We start from the raw sequence: 14,614 nt of genomic DNA, 5'->3' as shown, positions 1-14,614 counted from the left end.
AACAACAAAACACAGCGTCGAGGAGACGACTGCGAGCAAGACATTTACAAACAACTTATCGATCCAGCGTGTGGAAACATTTTGGCTTTTGCAAACACAGAGGTGTTCTAAATAAGTCGGTCGCTGTTTGTAGAATATGTAGAAGCCAAATAAAAAATCACGGAAACACAACGAATCTTTCCAGCCATCTACAAAGGCGCCGTGGGATTAAACAACGCCGACAGTCAGGCACCTCTAGCAGCGTTACCGCTGCAGCAGCAGCAGCAGCAGCAGCAGCAGCAGGTAACTCCAGCTCTGCAGACACCTCAGGCCTCGCCAGTACGAAACTCAACATCACAGTAACAATTGCCAAGTTTAGCTGTAAAGACATGCAATCCTAAAATGTGGTTGAAAATCCGGGGTTCTGAAGTATCGATACAATTGATTATGTACCATTTCAATCGATTTGTAATCGATATATGTCGTCCGGAATGCCGATTTGCGGAGCCCAGATCGATTCAGTTGGATCGCAGGAATATAAATCAATTAATCGATTCAGTGGATGAATCGTTACACCCCTAATTTTTGATAAACTAATATTATGAATTACATTTTCATGTTTACATAATCATTTTAATTAATTCGATGGACTTCCATCAACCTGTTTAATGCAGGGCGAGTGTGTTGCTTTAGGTATCGATGATGATGAACCGTCTAGGAGCTCCAGTTTGCGTAACACACCCGTGAGCTATTTTATTTAACGTTTGCAGTAGAAAATAAAGTTCACATCACTGTATTCCACCAGTCCTCTGTACTAAAAGTAATAAGTGCTTTTCTCTGTAATAACCAGTCACACCTGCAGTGGCGTAATACCATTGTAACATGTTGTTCAGGCCGCTGTGCTGACGGCAGTATTTTTACTTCTCTTTTTTAATCTCACCCACGGATACCAAACATGAGTAGATGCTCCACTACTGTCTGGACACACACACACACACACACATATCCATCCAGATCCTTCTGCTTAGTGATGCGTAGCTGAGAGACATCTGAACAAACCAAAGACCCCAGATGCCTTTGTCGATGTGTGTGAGGCATGGCCTCTGCCCTTGCGTGATGACGCGCGCACACACGCACACACACACACACACACACACACACACACACACACACACACACACACACACACACACACACACACACACACACACACACACACAGGCCCCAGCTGGAGGGGCTAGAAGGTGTTGACAGAGAAAAGGCCCTGCTGCTCCACTGATTACATTCAGGAGCTGTTTATTGCCCTCTTTGCCATCTCATACATCCTACATCCTCTCTCAGTACTTGAGATTTTATTATTTACAATTTTATTATTTTCTTTGATAGTTTTTTTTAAATCGCAACAACAAACTGATACACACACAGCCACACAGAATGTTATGCAGCTGCTCCTCTTTTAGCAGTAATGATTCTCCTAAATACACCAGCTGCTTTTCAATTACTGCTCTTCTAGGTGTGTGTGCGTGTGTGCGCGTGTGTGCGCGCGCGCGCAATGAGGGATAGTTGAAGGTCCAGTCAGACCCAGGGTCAGACTGGCTGATTAATTACCTACCCCCCTACACACACAGAGAGCTAGTGTCAGTGTGTTGACAGAGTGAAGAGGCGGGCTTCATTCCCATCATAATCACAGTGTAATTACTTTGCATTACTGCAGGTTTATCTCTAATCCACCACAGAACGTCATCAACTAAAGGTGTCTTGTTTATATCACTATGCATTGAACGTGCTTTTACTATCTCACAGAATTATGACATTACACTTTTTATTAGCAACAGAATTGGTTTCAAATGAACCTACAGGACACAGCGTTTACTAATTATATGCTCATTTGTGTCAACAGCTGTATTTACTTGATTTTTTTTTTCTTCTTTTTTTTTTAAATGCGCGGATTCTCTCTTAATTACATGCGCTTGTCCCAAGCATCACCCAAGTGTTTTTTGCGGTACGCAGACTACTACCCCCCACCTCTTGGACGGTCCGTTTGCGTCGACTGCATAAGAAAACCACAATATTTTCTTCTTACTTGTGTTTATATAGTTTGTTTTGTTTCTTTTTCTGATGTAGACTGGCAGGATGTGGGGCTGATGCGGGACATTGAGGCTACAACTGGGGAAAACCTGGGATCCGACAGGGTTGGTAAAAAGAGAAAAGGGAGGAAGAAGAAGTATCCTAACCTCAGCGACCTGAAGCACAGCGCCAACACAGCCCGCTCCAGGCTGGAGAAAAAAGTCCTCAATAAGTACGTCGACAGCAGCAGCATCCTCTAAAAGCTCTGAAACACTGTTGTATATTTTTACTTAAGTTTTGCAGTGCATTTCAATAAGTCCATAAGTCCCTACCAAAGCATCGTCTCATTCAATTCAATGAGAAGATGTGTCCAAACTTTTGACTGGTACTATATTTGCGTTGTTAGTGTTTTCCCACCAGAGTTGGCACTGCAGTTCTCAGAACATAGGATGCCATGTATCCTCAGCAAAAGATGTTGCCTTCAGCGATTGATCTTTTTTTAGTTTTCTTCAATCACTTGCAAATTCTTCTCATTTCGTGTTTGCCTGTAATTCACTCATTCTGTCCTTCTTTCCAGGAGCAGCATACGCAGAATAGCTGAAGTGATGGCTAAATCTGACCAGAGAAAACATGACAAGTTCTCCAACCAATTTAACTACGCCCTCCAGTGACCTTCATCCAGCTGCTGAACATTGCTGTTTTTTCAACTTTTGAATTTGAATGGAACAATTTTTTATATATATGTAATTTCAGCCAGACATCAAGAACAAATTAACATTTTATATTCCTGACTGAGTGTGTGCTTCCTCTATTGACCATGTGACAATTCACCTTAGCAAAGAAACCTAAAGGAGAAATGTACACACGCTAAATCTGAGGGAATGAGCGGATCTCATACCTGGTGTGGATAGGCACTGCTGTTTCAAAGCTAAAAAAAATACACAGAAAGGCACTTCTTTTTCTCACTATAATGTCAATACAAATAATATGTAAAAGATGATAAAAGTGAGGAAAATAATAATGATAAAAAGGTTGGACGTCAGGGAAGCGGATAGTTGATTATGGTTGATTAAATCTCAAAATGCCAAATGCCATCTCACAGCGAGAAGTTGAGGCCAACATCAAAAAGATAAAACCATCCACCAGTGCCCTGGACCCCTTCCCCACAGCCCTGGTAAAATCCAACCTCCATGCCATAAGTCCACTCATCACAAAGGTTATTAACCACTCCCTCCGGGCTGGCCATGTTCCATCAACACTGAAAACCGCTGTCATCAGGCCATTTCTCAAAAATCCCACCCAAGACCCAGAAGTCTTTGCCAACTACAGGCCCATCTCCAACCTTCCATTCCTTTCCAAGGTGCTGGAAAAAGTAGTTGCCGCACAGCTTCAGGACCATCTAAAACAAAACAACCTGTTTGAGAAATTTCAATCTGGTTTCTGCCCTGGCCACAGCACAGAAACAGCCCTGGTCAGGGTCACAAATGACCTACTGATGACTGCAGACGCTGGCTCCCCATCTCTTCTCATCCTCCTGGACTTGACTGCAGCATTCAATACTCTGGACCACAACATCCTCCTCCACCGTCTACATTCCACTATCGGTTTTTCTGACTTCGTCCATGAGTGGTTCTCATCCTACCTCACCGGGAGAACTGAGCATGTCGCCTTGGGAGAGGCTAAATCCCTTACACACAATGTCACCTGTGGTGTCCCTCAAGGCTCAGTGCTCGGTCCCACCCTGTTCATTATCTACATGCTCCCCCTTGGCCATGTCATCAGCCGGCATGGAATTTCATTCCACTGCTATGCTGATGACACTCAACTCTACCTCAGGACAAACCCAACCCCCTCTGCTGCCCTGCCATCATCCACTCTGACCACCTGCCTGGAGGAGATAAAGGCGTGGATGAAGCAAAACTTTCTTTAGCTAAACAGCTCCAAGACTGAAGCCATCTTAGTCGGCACTCCACACCAGGTTCGGTCATCTGACATTACCAGCATCACCTTCTCCGGCCAAAATATTCCACTTTCAACATCAGCCACCAACCTAGGTGTTAAAATGGACTCCCATCTGACCTTTGAGGCTCACATCAAACATCTCTGCAAGATCTTCTTCCACCTCAGGAACATCGCCAAACTCCGTCCCACACTCACTTCTGCAGATGCGGAAAAGCTTGTCCACGCTTTTGTCTCCTCCAGGCTGGACTATTGCAATGCGCTCCTCACCGGGATCCCTGAGAAAAGCCTTCAGAAATTGCAGTACATCCAGAACAGCGCCGCTAGGATCCTGTTGAGGGTGCGCAAACATGACCACATCATCCCCATCCTAAAATCACTCCACTGGCTTCCTGTCTCACTCGGGGTTGAGTATGCCCCATATCCATGGTGAAGCCCCCCCCCTACCTCAAGGAACTCCTCACCCCACAGACCTCAACACGTACCCTCCGGTCTGCCTCAGCATATCTTTTGAAACCTCCCAGGACAAAGCTCCGTACAATGGGAGATCGAGCTTTCTGCTCAGCTGCTCCCAGTCTGTGGAATGCTCTCCCTGATCACCTGAGGAGACCACAGACTGTGGATGCTTTTAGACGTGGCCTAAAAACCCACCTTTTTAGGAGAGACATTACTCGTCTAACTCGTCCCCTTTTTCTTTTTTTTCAAACTCTCCATGTGTTTTTATTGTTAGCACTTTCCTGTTTTATCATGTAACACTTTTGGATTTGCTTAAATATAAAGTGCATTACAAATTAAATGTATTATTATTAAACGATATCACTGTTAGTAGTCTCATTGAGCCACTTGTTAGCAACCACCGTTTTGAAGACTAATACAGCAAATTTAAAGTCTACACGTTTATTTACCATCAATCATAATTCAGGCAAGCCAAATACCCATTCAAAAATCACTTTAAAACGAGATAACCAAAAGTTCAACAAATATTGACTATTTTCCAGGGATTAAGACTTATTAACTTATTAGCTTATTAACAATAGACTTGCCCTAAAACAAACAATGTTTGTTTCATGTCATAGGCTTGTTACAGACTGTCTCCTTGAAATGTGTAGTTGCCAAGCCCAAACTGTAATGGCCCTTATGACATCATCAGGATTGTTTTCTTGCACTTGGCAAAAATTTTCTAGAGCCACAGGTTTAACTGTCATTCAAACAGTTTTTATTGCAGATGTTTAAAGATGTATGAACTGGATACTGCGTTAGATCAAAGCCCTGTTCATTTCTTTGGAAGTTTGGAGTATGAAGAAGAAAAAAAAGAAATATTCTTGATATAAAATAACCTGGATCTTCTGCATCAACATGAGGCATACAGCGAGCACACCACCTAGTCTTAAAGTTTGAAGATGCGTAAATACTGTTCATGTCTTACTGCTAGTGCTACTACGGTTCTGTGGGAACAGAGAAAATTGATAAATTACTGCCAAAGTAACCACGATTCCAGCAATAGGAAGCCGGGGGTCCCAGATCTGATTCCAGGTGGCAGCCTGTGGTTCTGAAAAATGGCAATGTTGAAGTGATAAACTTTCCCTTAATGTTTAAGTCATCAGGGGGTGATCCTCCAGTTATAATTGTAACAAATCAAATGGAAGTCAATGAGAACATGACTACTTCTCTCTTGACATATGTATGGTCTCAATCTCTAGTTTAGTCTAAGACTTAGTTTAAGACTAATTCAATACAGCATGATGTTTATTTAGTAAATTATGGTTAATTTAGGGCGGCACGATGGTGTGGTGGTTGGCACTGTCGCCTCACAGCAAGAAGGTCCTGGCTTGACTCCGCCCACTGGCCTTTCTGTGTGGAGTCTGCATGTTCTCCCCGTGTCTGCGTGGGTTCTCTCCGGGTACTCCGGCTACTTCCCACAGTCCAAAGACATGCACTGGGAATTAGGTTGATTGGTGAGTGTGAATGGTGGTTTGTCTCCGTGTTAGACCTGCGATTGGCTGGCGACCAAACCAGGTTGTACCCAGTCTATCGCCCGAAGTTGGCTGGGATAGACTCCAGCCCCCCCGTGACCCTGTGTGCAGGATAAGCGGTTGGCAGATGGATGGATGGATGATTAATTTACAATCAAACAGACCATGAAGCGGGTATACCTTATGGTGGGGCTACATGCTGATTGACAGGTCTCTACCATGGCATTGTCCCAGATTTTTGACCCTTTTGTTTTTACAGTCCATGTAATTCAGTTTCACTGTGTAGCAACAAGTCCGAAAAGCCTTCTGCAGCAGCACACTATTGTCCTGCAATGTAGTCACCATTGCTACAAAGTGTCATCTGTGCTGCAGGCTACATCTCTGACTAAACACCCCTCTAGCCAGCCAAATCGCTACCTCTCCCTCCAGCGTTGTTTCCATCCGATTGCATTGCTCCTGCCGCCTAGACCCTTGTGCCTGCCTGTTTCCTCCGGGCACGGATTCAGCGCTTCCTTTTTTAAATCCCTCTGCTGCCGAAATAAAATCTTTTTTATCCTCGGAATCCTGCTTTTGAGTCCTACCTTTGTTTTACCCACCTGTTTTTTTCCTTACTGTGAAAGGTTCAAATTAGCATTCTCTCCCAAGACAAATTACTCTGCAATAGTCACAGGTATTTATTGGCTTTAGTTCTGAATGGCAGTTATGAAAATAGGACAACTGGATGAACAAGCTAATTAAGTTTGTCTACCCCTTTCTTGTTCCTCTGTGCCACATATTCTGTCCGTCCCAGTCTGAGCAGCGCCAGATTAGTTGCCATTGTGTCTTTGGAAAGACTTTTTCAAAGATAAATATAAAAAGTAAATATAACCCACAAAATGTTCACTGGCCTGGCCACTGCTTTCTACCGTTTACTTACTTACCATTTTCCAGCACGTTGAATGTTGGAAGAGGGTAAAAAATGTCTTATTTGGTCTGTTCAGGCCTACATGGGACTCGTACATTCCCAGGGAAAACACCTTCAATAAGAGGCAGGATGTCTGGATGTGAAAGAAACCAACACAGACGGGGAACACCGAGTTTGAACCGAGGACCTTCCTGCTGTGAGGACACTGGGACACCACGTTGTCATGTTGAATTAGAATGAGGTCACAAAGCTAGTTTTTCAGTTTAATAGTCATTATTTTAATATTAAAGGACAATATCATGTTGAGCTGAGGATTCAGTAGCTCCAAGAATTTCATGGAAACTGTCTATGAATTCAATAAATAACAGAAATGAAAACAATCACAGCTGAGGTTACATACTACTGACAATAGATCAAGCCATTCCTTAAGTCATAAATAAACATGTAATATTCATACAAACTTTAAAAAAAAAAACAATTAATCAACTATTACGTAGGTTAAAACAGCATTCGGAATAGGGAGCTGGATAATAAATTCATATACATATACAGTTTCTGGCAGATATTCACATTCTATCAAAATAATCCGTTGAAATTAAAGCCTTCAAATGGTAGTAGAAAGGGAAGCAGAGCTGAACACTGACAGTCTGTCTGCTTAAACGTTTCAGTCTCCATGGCCTTTGAGCGTGTTTCTGTGGATGAGTCTGTGTGTCTACAAGTGTGTGCTGTAGAAGGCCGGTGCAGCGTAGCTCTGTGTCCCCAACATGAAAGGGGACAGGACGTGGCTTGCGGTGAGGAAAGGCAGCTGGACCAGGCTGCCGGTGGGGGGGTGATGGTGGCTGGCGTAACCAGCATGCATAGCCAGGTGCCCACCAATCGGAGGGGACGGGCTAAGAGGGCTAAGGCTTCCCAGACCTCCCCCTCCTCCTACACCTCCTGCTCCTCCTGTCCCGGTAGGGGCGGAGGTGTCTGCTCCGGGGTTCTGTTTCTTCCATTTGGTTCGACGATTCTGGAACCAAATCTTGACCTGGGTCTCAGTGAGGGAGAGAGACAGGGCCAGGTTGAGCCGCTCACAAACTGACAGATAGCGCGTTGACTTGAACTTGTTCTCCAGCGCCACTAGCTGCTCGTAGGTGAAGGCAGTCCGGGCCCTACGGGGCTTCCCTGACTTGGAGTCCGAGCCAGAGCGTTTCCTCTTGGGTTTGCCCTGCGTGCCCTGTGCACCATTGGCCTGGATATCGGTGATCTGGCCTGTTGGGCTTCCTCCGGGGCTCTTGGTGTCTCTGCCAGGGTCCTGGTGGCTATGCTGGCCCAGATCTCTCTCTCCGTTACTGGGAAGGGCTGGGCTGCTCTCCTCACTGCTGTAGGGCTGGTCTGGAGCCTCTGAATCTGGGGTCCCAGATCTGTGGTATTCATCCACATCTTGGCTTCTGTATACAAAGCCTTCCTCTGGAAATACACACAAAACAAAGATAACGTAAAATTAACATTCACCAAAGGACCTAAAGGATCACAATAGTGTCACTATGAAGCAAGAATAATCAGATTTACATGTGCATTGCTGCCATTCCTCCAATGTCAGATAACAGCCTCAACAAAACTACTGAACAAACGTGAAATGGCATTTGTGACACGCAAGTTGAGTTAGACATTTCTCTCCAAACCTGTGGCTATATTAACCCAAATAATGCCCCTAAGGGCAATTTGGACGGGTTTGTTTCATAAGATGTTGACAGGACCACTAACCGGCTCCAGGTTTGTATTTGTGTTACACTAGTATTGTAAAGGGAAGTTGTAATTTAAATCAAACACAGCTATGCATTATGTCAGTATAATATCTACCGAAATAATGCCAATGTTAAATCCAATCTATGAAACAAGGGCCATCCTAACAAGAAGGCTCCATCATCAAGCTTTAGTGGTTTTTATTACCAAATACATCAGATTACCATTAGATTATTATTATTACCACAATAAATCTGTGTGAATTAGTGATCCTGGGACCTTCAGGGTTTCCTAGGTTCCCCAAGGCACCCTAAGGTTTTTCCGTTTGCCAGCTGGTAATCCAGTCTTGCCTTGTGTGTAATGGCAAAATGTATATTGGGATAACACTTATGATTAAAGTATTATGGTTGATTGAAAAAAACAGAACACAAAATACTAAACAGTAATAAAAATGTGATTAACATGCAGCGACAATAAAGATCACTGAGGTTAATGTTAATCACATTTTTATTACTGTTTAGTATTTTTTTTTGTATTTTCACTTTATGACTAATTAGATCATTTAAACACTGATCATTCAAACTTTTAAAAATAGTGCCAGAGGAATTAATCACACAATATGTCCAAGTAAGTGAAAATGAAATGATCTATGCCTGGTTTAAACCAAACATTAGGAGGTTATACAATTAACATTTGACTTTATTCAGCAAGCCGCAGCCGTCAAAGTATACACCTTTCAGCTGGAATAGTATTTTGATAAATAGTAAATGATCTGTGCCTGTATATAGTTTTTCCACCACTCAGATTTCTTCAACACTTTCACGTCAGCATTCACACATTCTCACCGATTCATACACTGATGACAGAAGCTACCACGCACGGTACCTCCGACCCATCAGGACTATCGGAAATAACATATACACGAGCTGCAACTAAAATGTATGACCTTATTATTTCAATTTTTGTTATGTTTTGGTATTTTACCAAACAAATTTCAATCACTGTAAATGTGAATATAAATTTAAGTAAACAGATTCAAGGCCCTTGATGATCTAGTCTAGCTCATATGTCTAGAAGGATATGTCTAAAGTGTTGCAGAAAATACTTCTTTTTTTAAATTGTAATATATGGACCTATTGCACTTGCATAATTATGTTTCTATTACCAAAAAATGCATTTGTTGCACTCTGAAAATCCATTGTGAGCATGTGTCATATTTAGGATTAAAATACAACAGAATTTTTTTAATGTATACAATTTAAAACATTCTGGTTAAGTTGCTGGAATGGAAAACATGTTAATGTGTTTTTTAGATGAAAGAAGTCAAGATTGTCCACCCACAAATTGGAATTGTTTCCATCAAGAAAGAATAGAAAAAGTAATTATGACAGTCCAGGTTGATGAGGAAATGGAAATGTTATTTCAGGTGTTTGTTTAGTTCAAAATGAATGTTTTTTAAATAATACCTGATTAGTCCATTCTTTACAATTGCCTCTTAATTATCTAATAGCTCTTCAGGCTATCCTCAATAAAAAAAATTGAGTTAACTATTGGGTCAAACATGCTGTTATTTAATATTTGTTATATATATTATTATATATATATTATAATTGGAGTAATTATGAATCTAGAACTCATATAAAATTATGTATTTGATTTTTAGATATGTCTACAATGATACGGGTTTAAATAGTCAGCAATATGTAATATATAGAATTATAGCATATTATAATACTTTTACTGAAAAATACATTCAAATTCAAATGATTTGTTAGTTAGTCTTACTCATAAAGTCTTACTTATGTAATTACCAAATGGGCCTACTGGACATTTTTTAACAGTAGAGAAAAATTGGAAAACGTAATGACTACTTTGAAACATGAAAATATTGATCTCTGGATTTTTCTTCTAAACGCTTTGCAGTATTTTCTGCAATATTTCAGATTACGTTGGAAAGTTAAAGCTTTTGTAACCTTTTTAATCTTTAAATTCAAGTGCTGATAACTTTAATACAATAAAAAGTCATAATACAAATATTATGTTTAAATAACCAAAAGTCTTCAAAAAGGTTCAAATATCTTGAGGTTACGATTGAAACTAAAGAGATAAACATTAAAACGTGTATTAAACATTATCAGCATGTCAGTCGTCCATAGATTCCGTGAGCCATTTGGACATACCGCTGTATGATCAGCACGTAACCAACAAGCCACAACTGAAGCGTGCACGGAACTCAACGGCGCTGCTCGTCCGGTATCCGCAGTTCGGTTGGCGTTTATGGAGAGGGGCTTGGGTCTCCGTGTTTTATCGGGCCAGACCAATCAGATATTAGTCAAAAGTTTCGATGTGAAATTGTATGATTAGTTGAATCAACTGGGATACAAAGAAATAACATATTTTGTATGTAGACTTAGGAGATATTTGCCGCGGGTTTGTGTCCGAGCCATTATCGTTCACTCTGGACTTAGACTGTTCAGAATACCTACCGATAAACAAATACGCATATTGGCTGACACTTATTTCGTAAAGGCAGTATTCACGCAAACCATTAAATAATTCCTTAATATGTAACGTTAGATAAAAAAGGTGTTAGGTGAACAAATGTCACGCAAAAGTATACCGTCGAAAGAAAGAAAAATGCATGAAAAATGTCTACTTCGATTTCCTGAACTTTGGAACAGATTTTACCCACAATTAAAAGGAAAGTAAATACTGACTGAATGGAGTGATTAAATAAACCAACACGTGCAGCTTAATGGGCTAATTGTAAAGAAGTCATGTAAAGGCAGTTTGAAGGAAAAAAGAAGAGGGCACTACTTAAAAAGGAAAACACACCATATTAAGGAGGCTGGCTTTAAAGGTTAATTCCGTGTAAACTCAGACTCACTGCTCGGGTATTCCTCCGCACCGTAGAAGGCTTTGCCGGGCTCCAGGCCGGGCTCGCGCTCTCCAGATGTTGCTTTTCGATTCTCCACTCCATACGCGCTCAGCTGGCGCTCACCTCGGTGGCTCGCGTGCTGCTGCTGTCGTCGGCTGCTCGTGAACTTGTTGGGGTCCAGAATGTCCAGTACGGAGAAAGAGGTGGTCCGGTGCCCGGCAGGGCCCTGGCAAATAACACATGGGAATTATTAATTCACAATTGAAATGACATTTAATAGCTCGATGTTTTTCTTTGAGTGTTTGTATTTATTCTCACCCCAAATCATGTGATCGCGCAGTGAATTTGTAAAATGTCGAGATTTTTTATATGTTAAGGTTATTTCAAATTGAGTTATGTTAATAATTTGCAACAAATTCCAGAAGGAGTTCAATCATATCAAATAATACTAATAATACGCATAATAAAAAATAAAATGAAAAATAAATAAAATAATAAATACAAATAAAATAAAAATAATAAATATTCGTAAAATACGGTTATTACATTAATCTCATGTGTATTGAAGGGTTACGATTTTCTAGCAGACGTATAAGAACAGTACATCACAGCTGAACTGTCTTTTTTTCAAAACGCAAACCCCCACAACGTGAGCACAAATCAAATATTTCCCATATCCATTATATTGCGGTCAATTGGGTATCAACGTGAATAAATCAATATGTTATACTCGTCTAGAGTAACCTATATTCTTATCATTTCGGATGAAAAAAGTATTTTTGAATTTAATGCAAGCATCAATTTATGGTTTTCATAAAATGCCCAATACTTATCTAATCGACATCAGTTTGACCTCCAGTCCTAGTTTGGACACTTTTTCTCATTCAATTCAATGGAGAGCATGTGTTCAGACTTTTTTACTGATATGTACACACTGGGATACAGATTTGTTCACCTAATTTATATCTATAAGATTTATCTGCAGCCCAAAAGGTGTTCAACATATAGGCATATACAAGATGGTGATGTGGCTTAGGGCTTTCCACTGCACTACATCCCGGTTTTGATCACTCATTTATTAATGAGGCCGGTCTGGAGCATGTCGACATGAATAACCCCATATTATTAATATTATAATTCGTTTTTTGAATAATCAGAGGGAGCATGCAGGTAGGACCCATGGGCCTATTAGCATCTGATAACCAGAATAATCAAACAACACAATCACGCTGCGATTAGTAAAGACAAATCCTCTATTTAAGATACCGAAGAGATTGCACAAACCTGCATTGTAATTTACCCCTGAGAAATGTAATCTAGTCACATGGGTCTCAATGTGAGGGATTTTTCGGGAACTCACCACTTTTTTAATTTAACATTTTATAAAGTAATAGCTGGTGTAATTTTTGATTATTTGTAAAACCATGTATAGATTACAATGTAATGTCATGGTGTTTATATGCTGGAGTTCCGACTAAATCACATAATTCTGAAATGGTAGAATGTGTATGTTTTCCTTTTGTTTTAAAGACTCGAGAAAACACAGTAGAATACAAAGATAAACTAGTCCATTTCACGGTAAACTCTCTAGGGAAACGCATCTGATCTGAAGATGTAGCTGTCGTTTATTAGTGTCGTTTCCAGTCCCATTGACGCAGCAAATTGGCTCTTCATTTCACCACTATGTCTTAATTACCCCCCCCTCCTCCCGTCCCCGTCTTCCCCGTCCCCGCGCTTAAAAAAGGTATAGACAACGCTATCACTATTATTAATATTATATAAAATAATGTTGTGTCCCTGGCATCTACCTGCTGTGGCGGGGCTAACACTGGGTTAGTCGGTATGGGTTCTAAGTGGTTCTCCACGGCCTCAGCATCTCTGCCTCCCGCCACCGCATTGGAGAAGAGCCGCATCTCCCCGGCAGCGCCGCCGTCGAGCATGTCTACGCTGTCCGGGCCCACCACGGTCTGGACCCCGTCACCACCGGGAGCCGGTACCGGTCTGTCCCGACTCATCACGGGCTGAACAGTGTCCACCCCGGTCCCTGCTACGGCTCTGTCCCGGTTTATCACAGTCTGGACCCCGTCTTCCCCGGGCCCGGATACCGCTCTGTCCCGGTTCATCACTTTAATCTCCTTGTCCCATATATTAGGAATCCGATCTAATATAAAGTAGTGGTTAAAAAATAAAAAATGAAAAATTCAGATCAAACCGTTTAAAGGGCCACGGCTATTTTGCTGTGAAGAGAATAAGTTCACCCCACGGGCCGGCTCGGGAGTCCCATCCACATCCACAGTGAGATGATGTGTTCGGCCCTTTTACTTGTCCGGAGGTGAGACTCTTTAACTGGATCCCGTCAAACTTTCAACTTCTTCTCTGCGCATCCTTTTCTTCATCACACACAACATCTCCGGTTGTCTAATGTCCTCCGATCCCGTACGGCGCCGGTCTCCCGCCTTGTCACTGACACACGTGAACAGCGACCGGCGTCCCGACCTCCAGCCTCGCGCGCTCTGTCTGGTCACCGTAAAGCGTTGAAGGCGGGACGGACACTGGTCTACCTCTCCCCCTCTGTGTCTCTTCCTATTAGCTAAGCCTCCTCTCCCCCTCCCTGCGAGCTCTCCCTCTCTCTCCTCTAGCTCGTGCAGCTCTCGCCGTCTTTTCAGGCTTTTAGCGGCCCCCCTCCGAGGACACGCTATTACACACCCCCATGTATCTGTGTGCGTTAGCGCGCAGGGGTCCACCTCCCTCCTTATTCACGCATTTCTATTCATGAGTTGTATTTGATATACTTTTTGTAATTACGAGTTATAATTGGCTATAAATAAATCCCACTTATTTTATCTTGGGGCTGCGCGGGTGTTCCATCTCCCTCCGATATCCGAACACGAGCAGAACCAGAGAGTAGTCTTCTCATTTTGCTTATACACACAGAAGTAACATGTTAGCATTTGTAAGCTAGTCCGATGTAGCCGATGCAGGTTTTCAGGTAGTTACTGCAGTCAGTCAGAAGTTCTGATGATAGCATTAGTGTTAACTATACTGCAAGGTTAACTGGCGTGCACCGTAATTGATGTGTGGCAGATATGTAATGTGTCCCCACCCTCAGCTTTAGTTGTGCATCCACAT

At 42.0% G+C, this 14,614-nt stretch overlaps 2 protein-coding genes across 7 annotated transcripts in view; one reads left to right on the top strand and one right to left on the bottom strand.

Annotated features, from left to right (window-relative positions):
* The window catches only part of uvssa (UV-stimulated scaffold protein A), a 43,737-nt gene extending 38,918 nt beyond the window's left edge, over positions 1-4,819 (top strand). For all 6 annotated transcript variants that reach the window (XM_040174029.2, XM_078101463.1, XM_078101462.1 and 3 more), the window contains exons 14-15: positions 2,104-2,278; positions 2,624-4,819. In XM_040174029.2, the coding sequence (XP_040029963.2) occupies positions 2,104-2,278; positions 2,624-2,717 (269 nt within the window). In that variant the 3' untranslated portion in view covers positions 2,718-4,819. The remainder of the gene's footprint in view (positions 1-2,103; positions 2,279-2,623) is intronic.
* A 2,317-nt stretch (positions 4,820-7,136) lies between these two features.
* nkx1.2lb (NK1 transcription factor related 2-like,b) lies at positions 7,137-14,146 on the bottom strand. The gene is made up of 3 exons (XM_040174034.2): positions 13,294-14,146; positions 11,495-11,711; positions 7,137-8,331 (listed from the first exon to the last, which is right to left on the bottom strand). The coding sequence occupies exons 1-3, from the start codon at positions 13,606-13,608 to the stop codon at positions 7,595-7,597; spliced, it is 1,269 nt and encodes a 422-aa protein (XP_040029968.2). The 5' UTR covers positions 13,609-14,146; the 3' UTR covers positions 7,137-7,594.
* Positions 14,147-14,614: the final 468 nt, after the last annotated feature.

This window comes from Gasterosteus aculeatus, chromosome 4 (genome assembly GCF_964276395.1).
Source record: "Gasterosteus aculeatus chromosome 4, fGasAcu3.hap1.1, whole genome shotgun sequence".
Classification (NCBI taxonomy): domain Eukaryota; kingdom Metazoa; phylum Chordata; class Actinopteri; order Perciformes; family Gasterosteidae; genus Gasterosteus; species Gasterosteus aculeatus.
The sequence above is the reverse complement of the archived record's forward strand: the minus strand, read 5'-3'. Positions and strand labels throughout refer to the sequence as shown.

Bases quoted from the DNA above. Each gene is read 5' to 3' on its own strand.
- nkx1.2lb (XM_040174034.2), bottom strand. From the start codon at position 13,608: ATGAACCGGGACAGAGCGGTATCCGGGCCCGGGGAAGACGGGGTCCAG. The intron at 11,712-13,293 runs GTAGATGCCAGG...GTTATTTGCCAG, and splicing joins TGTTAGCCCCGCCACAGCAG to GGCCCTGCCGGGCACCGGAC. The intron at 8,332-11,494 runs GTGAGTCTGAGT...GTGTATTTCCAG, and splicing joins TGCGGAGGAATACCCGAGCA to AGGAAGGCTTTGTATACAGA.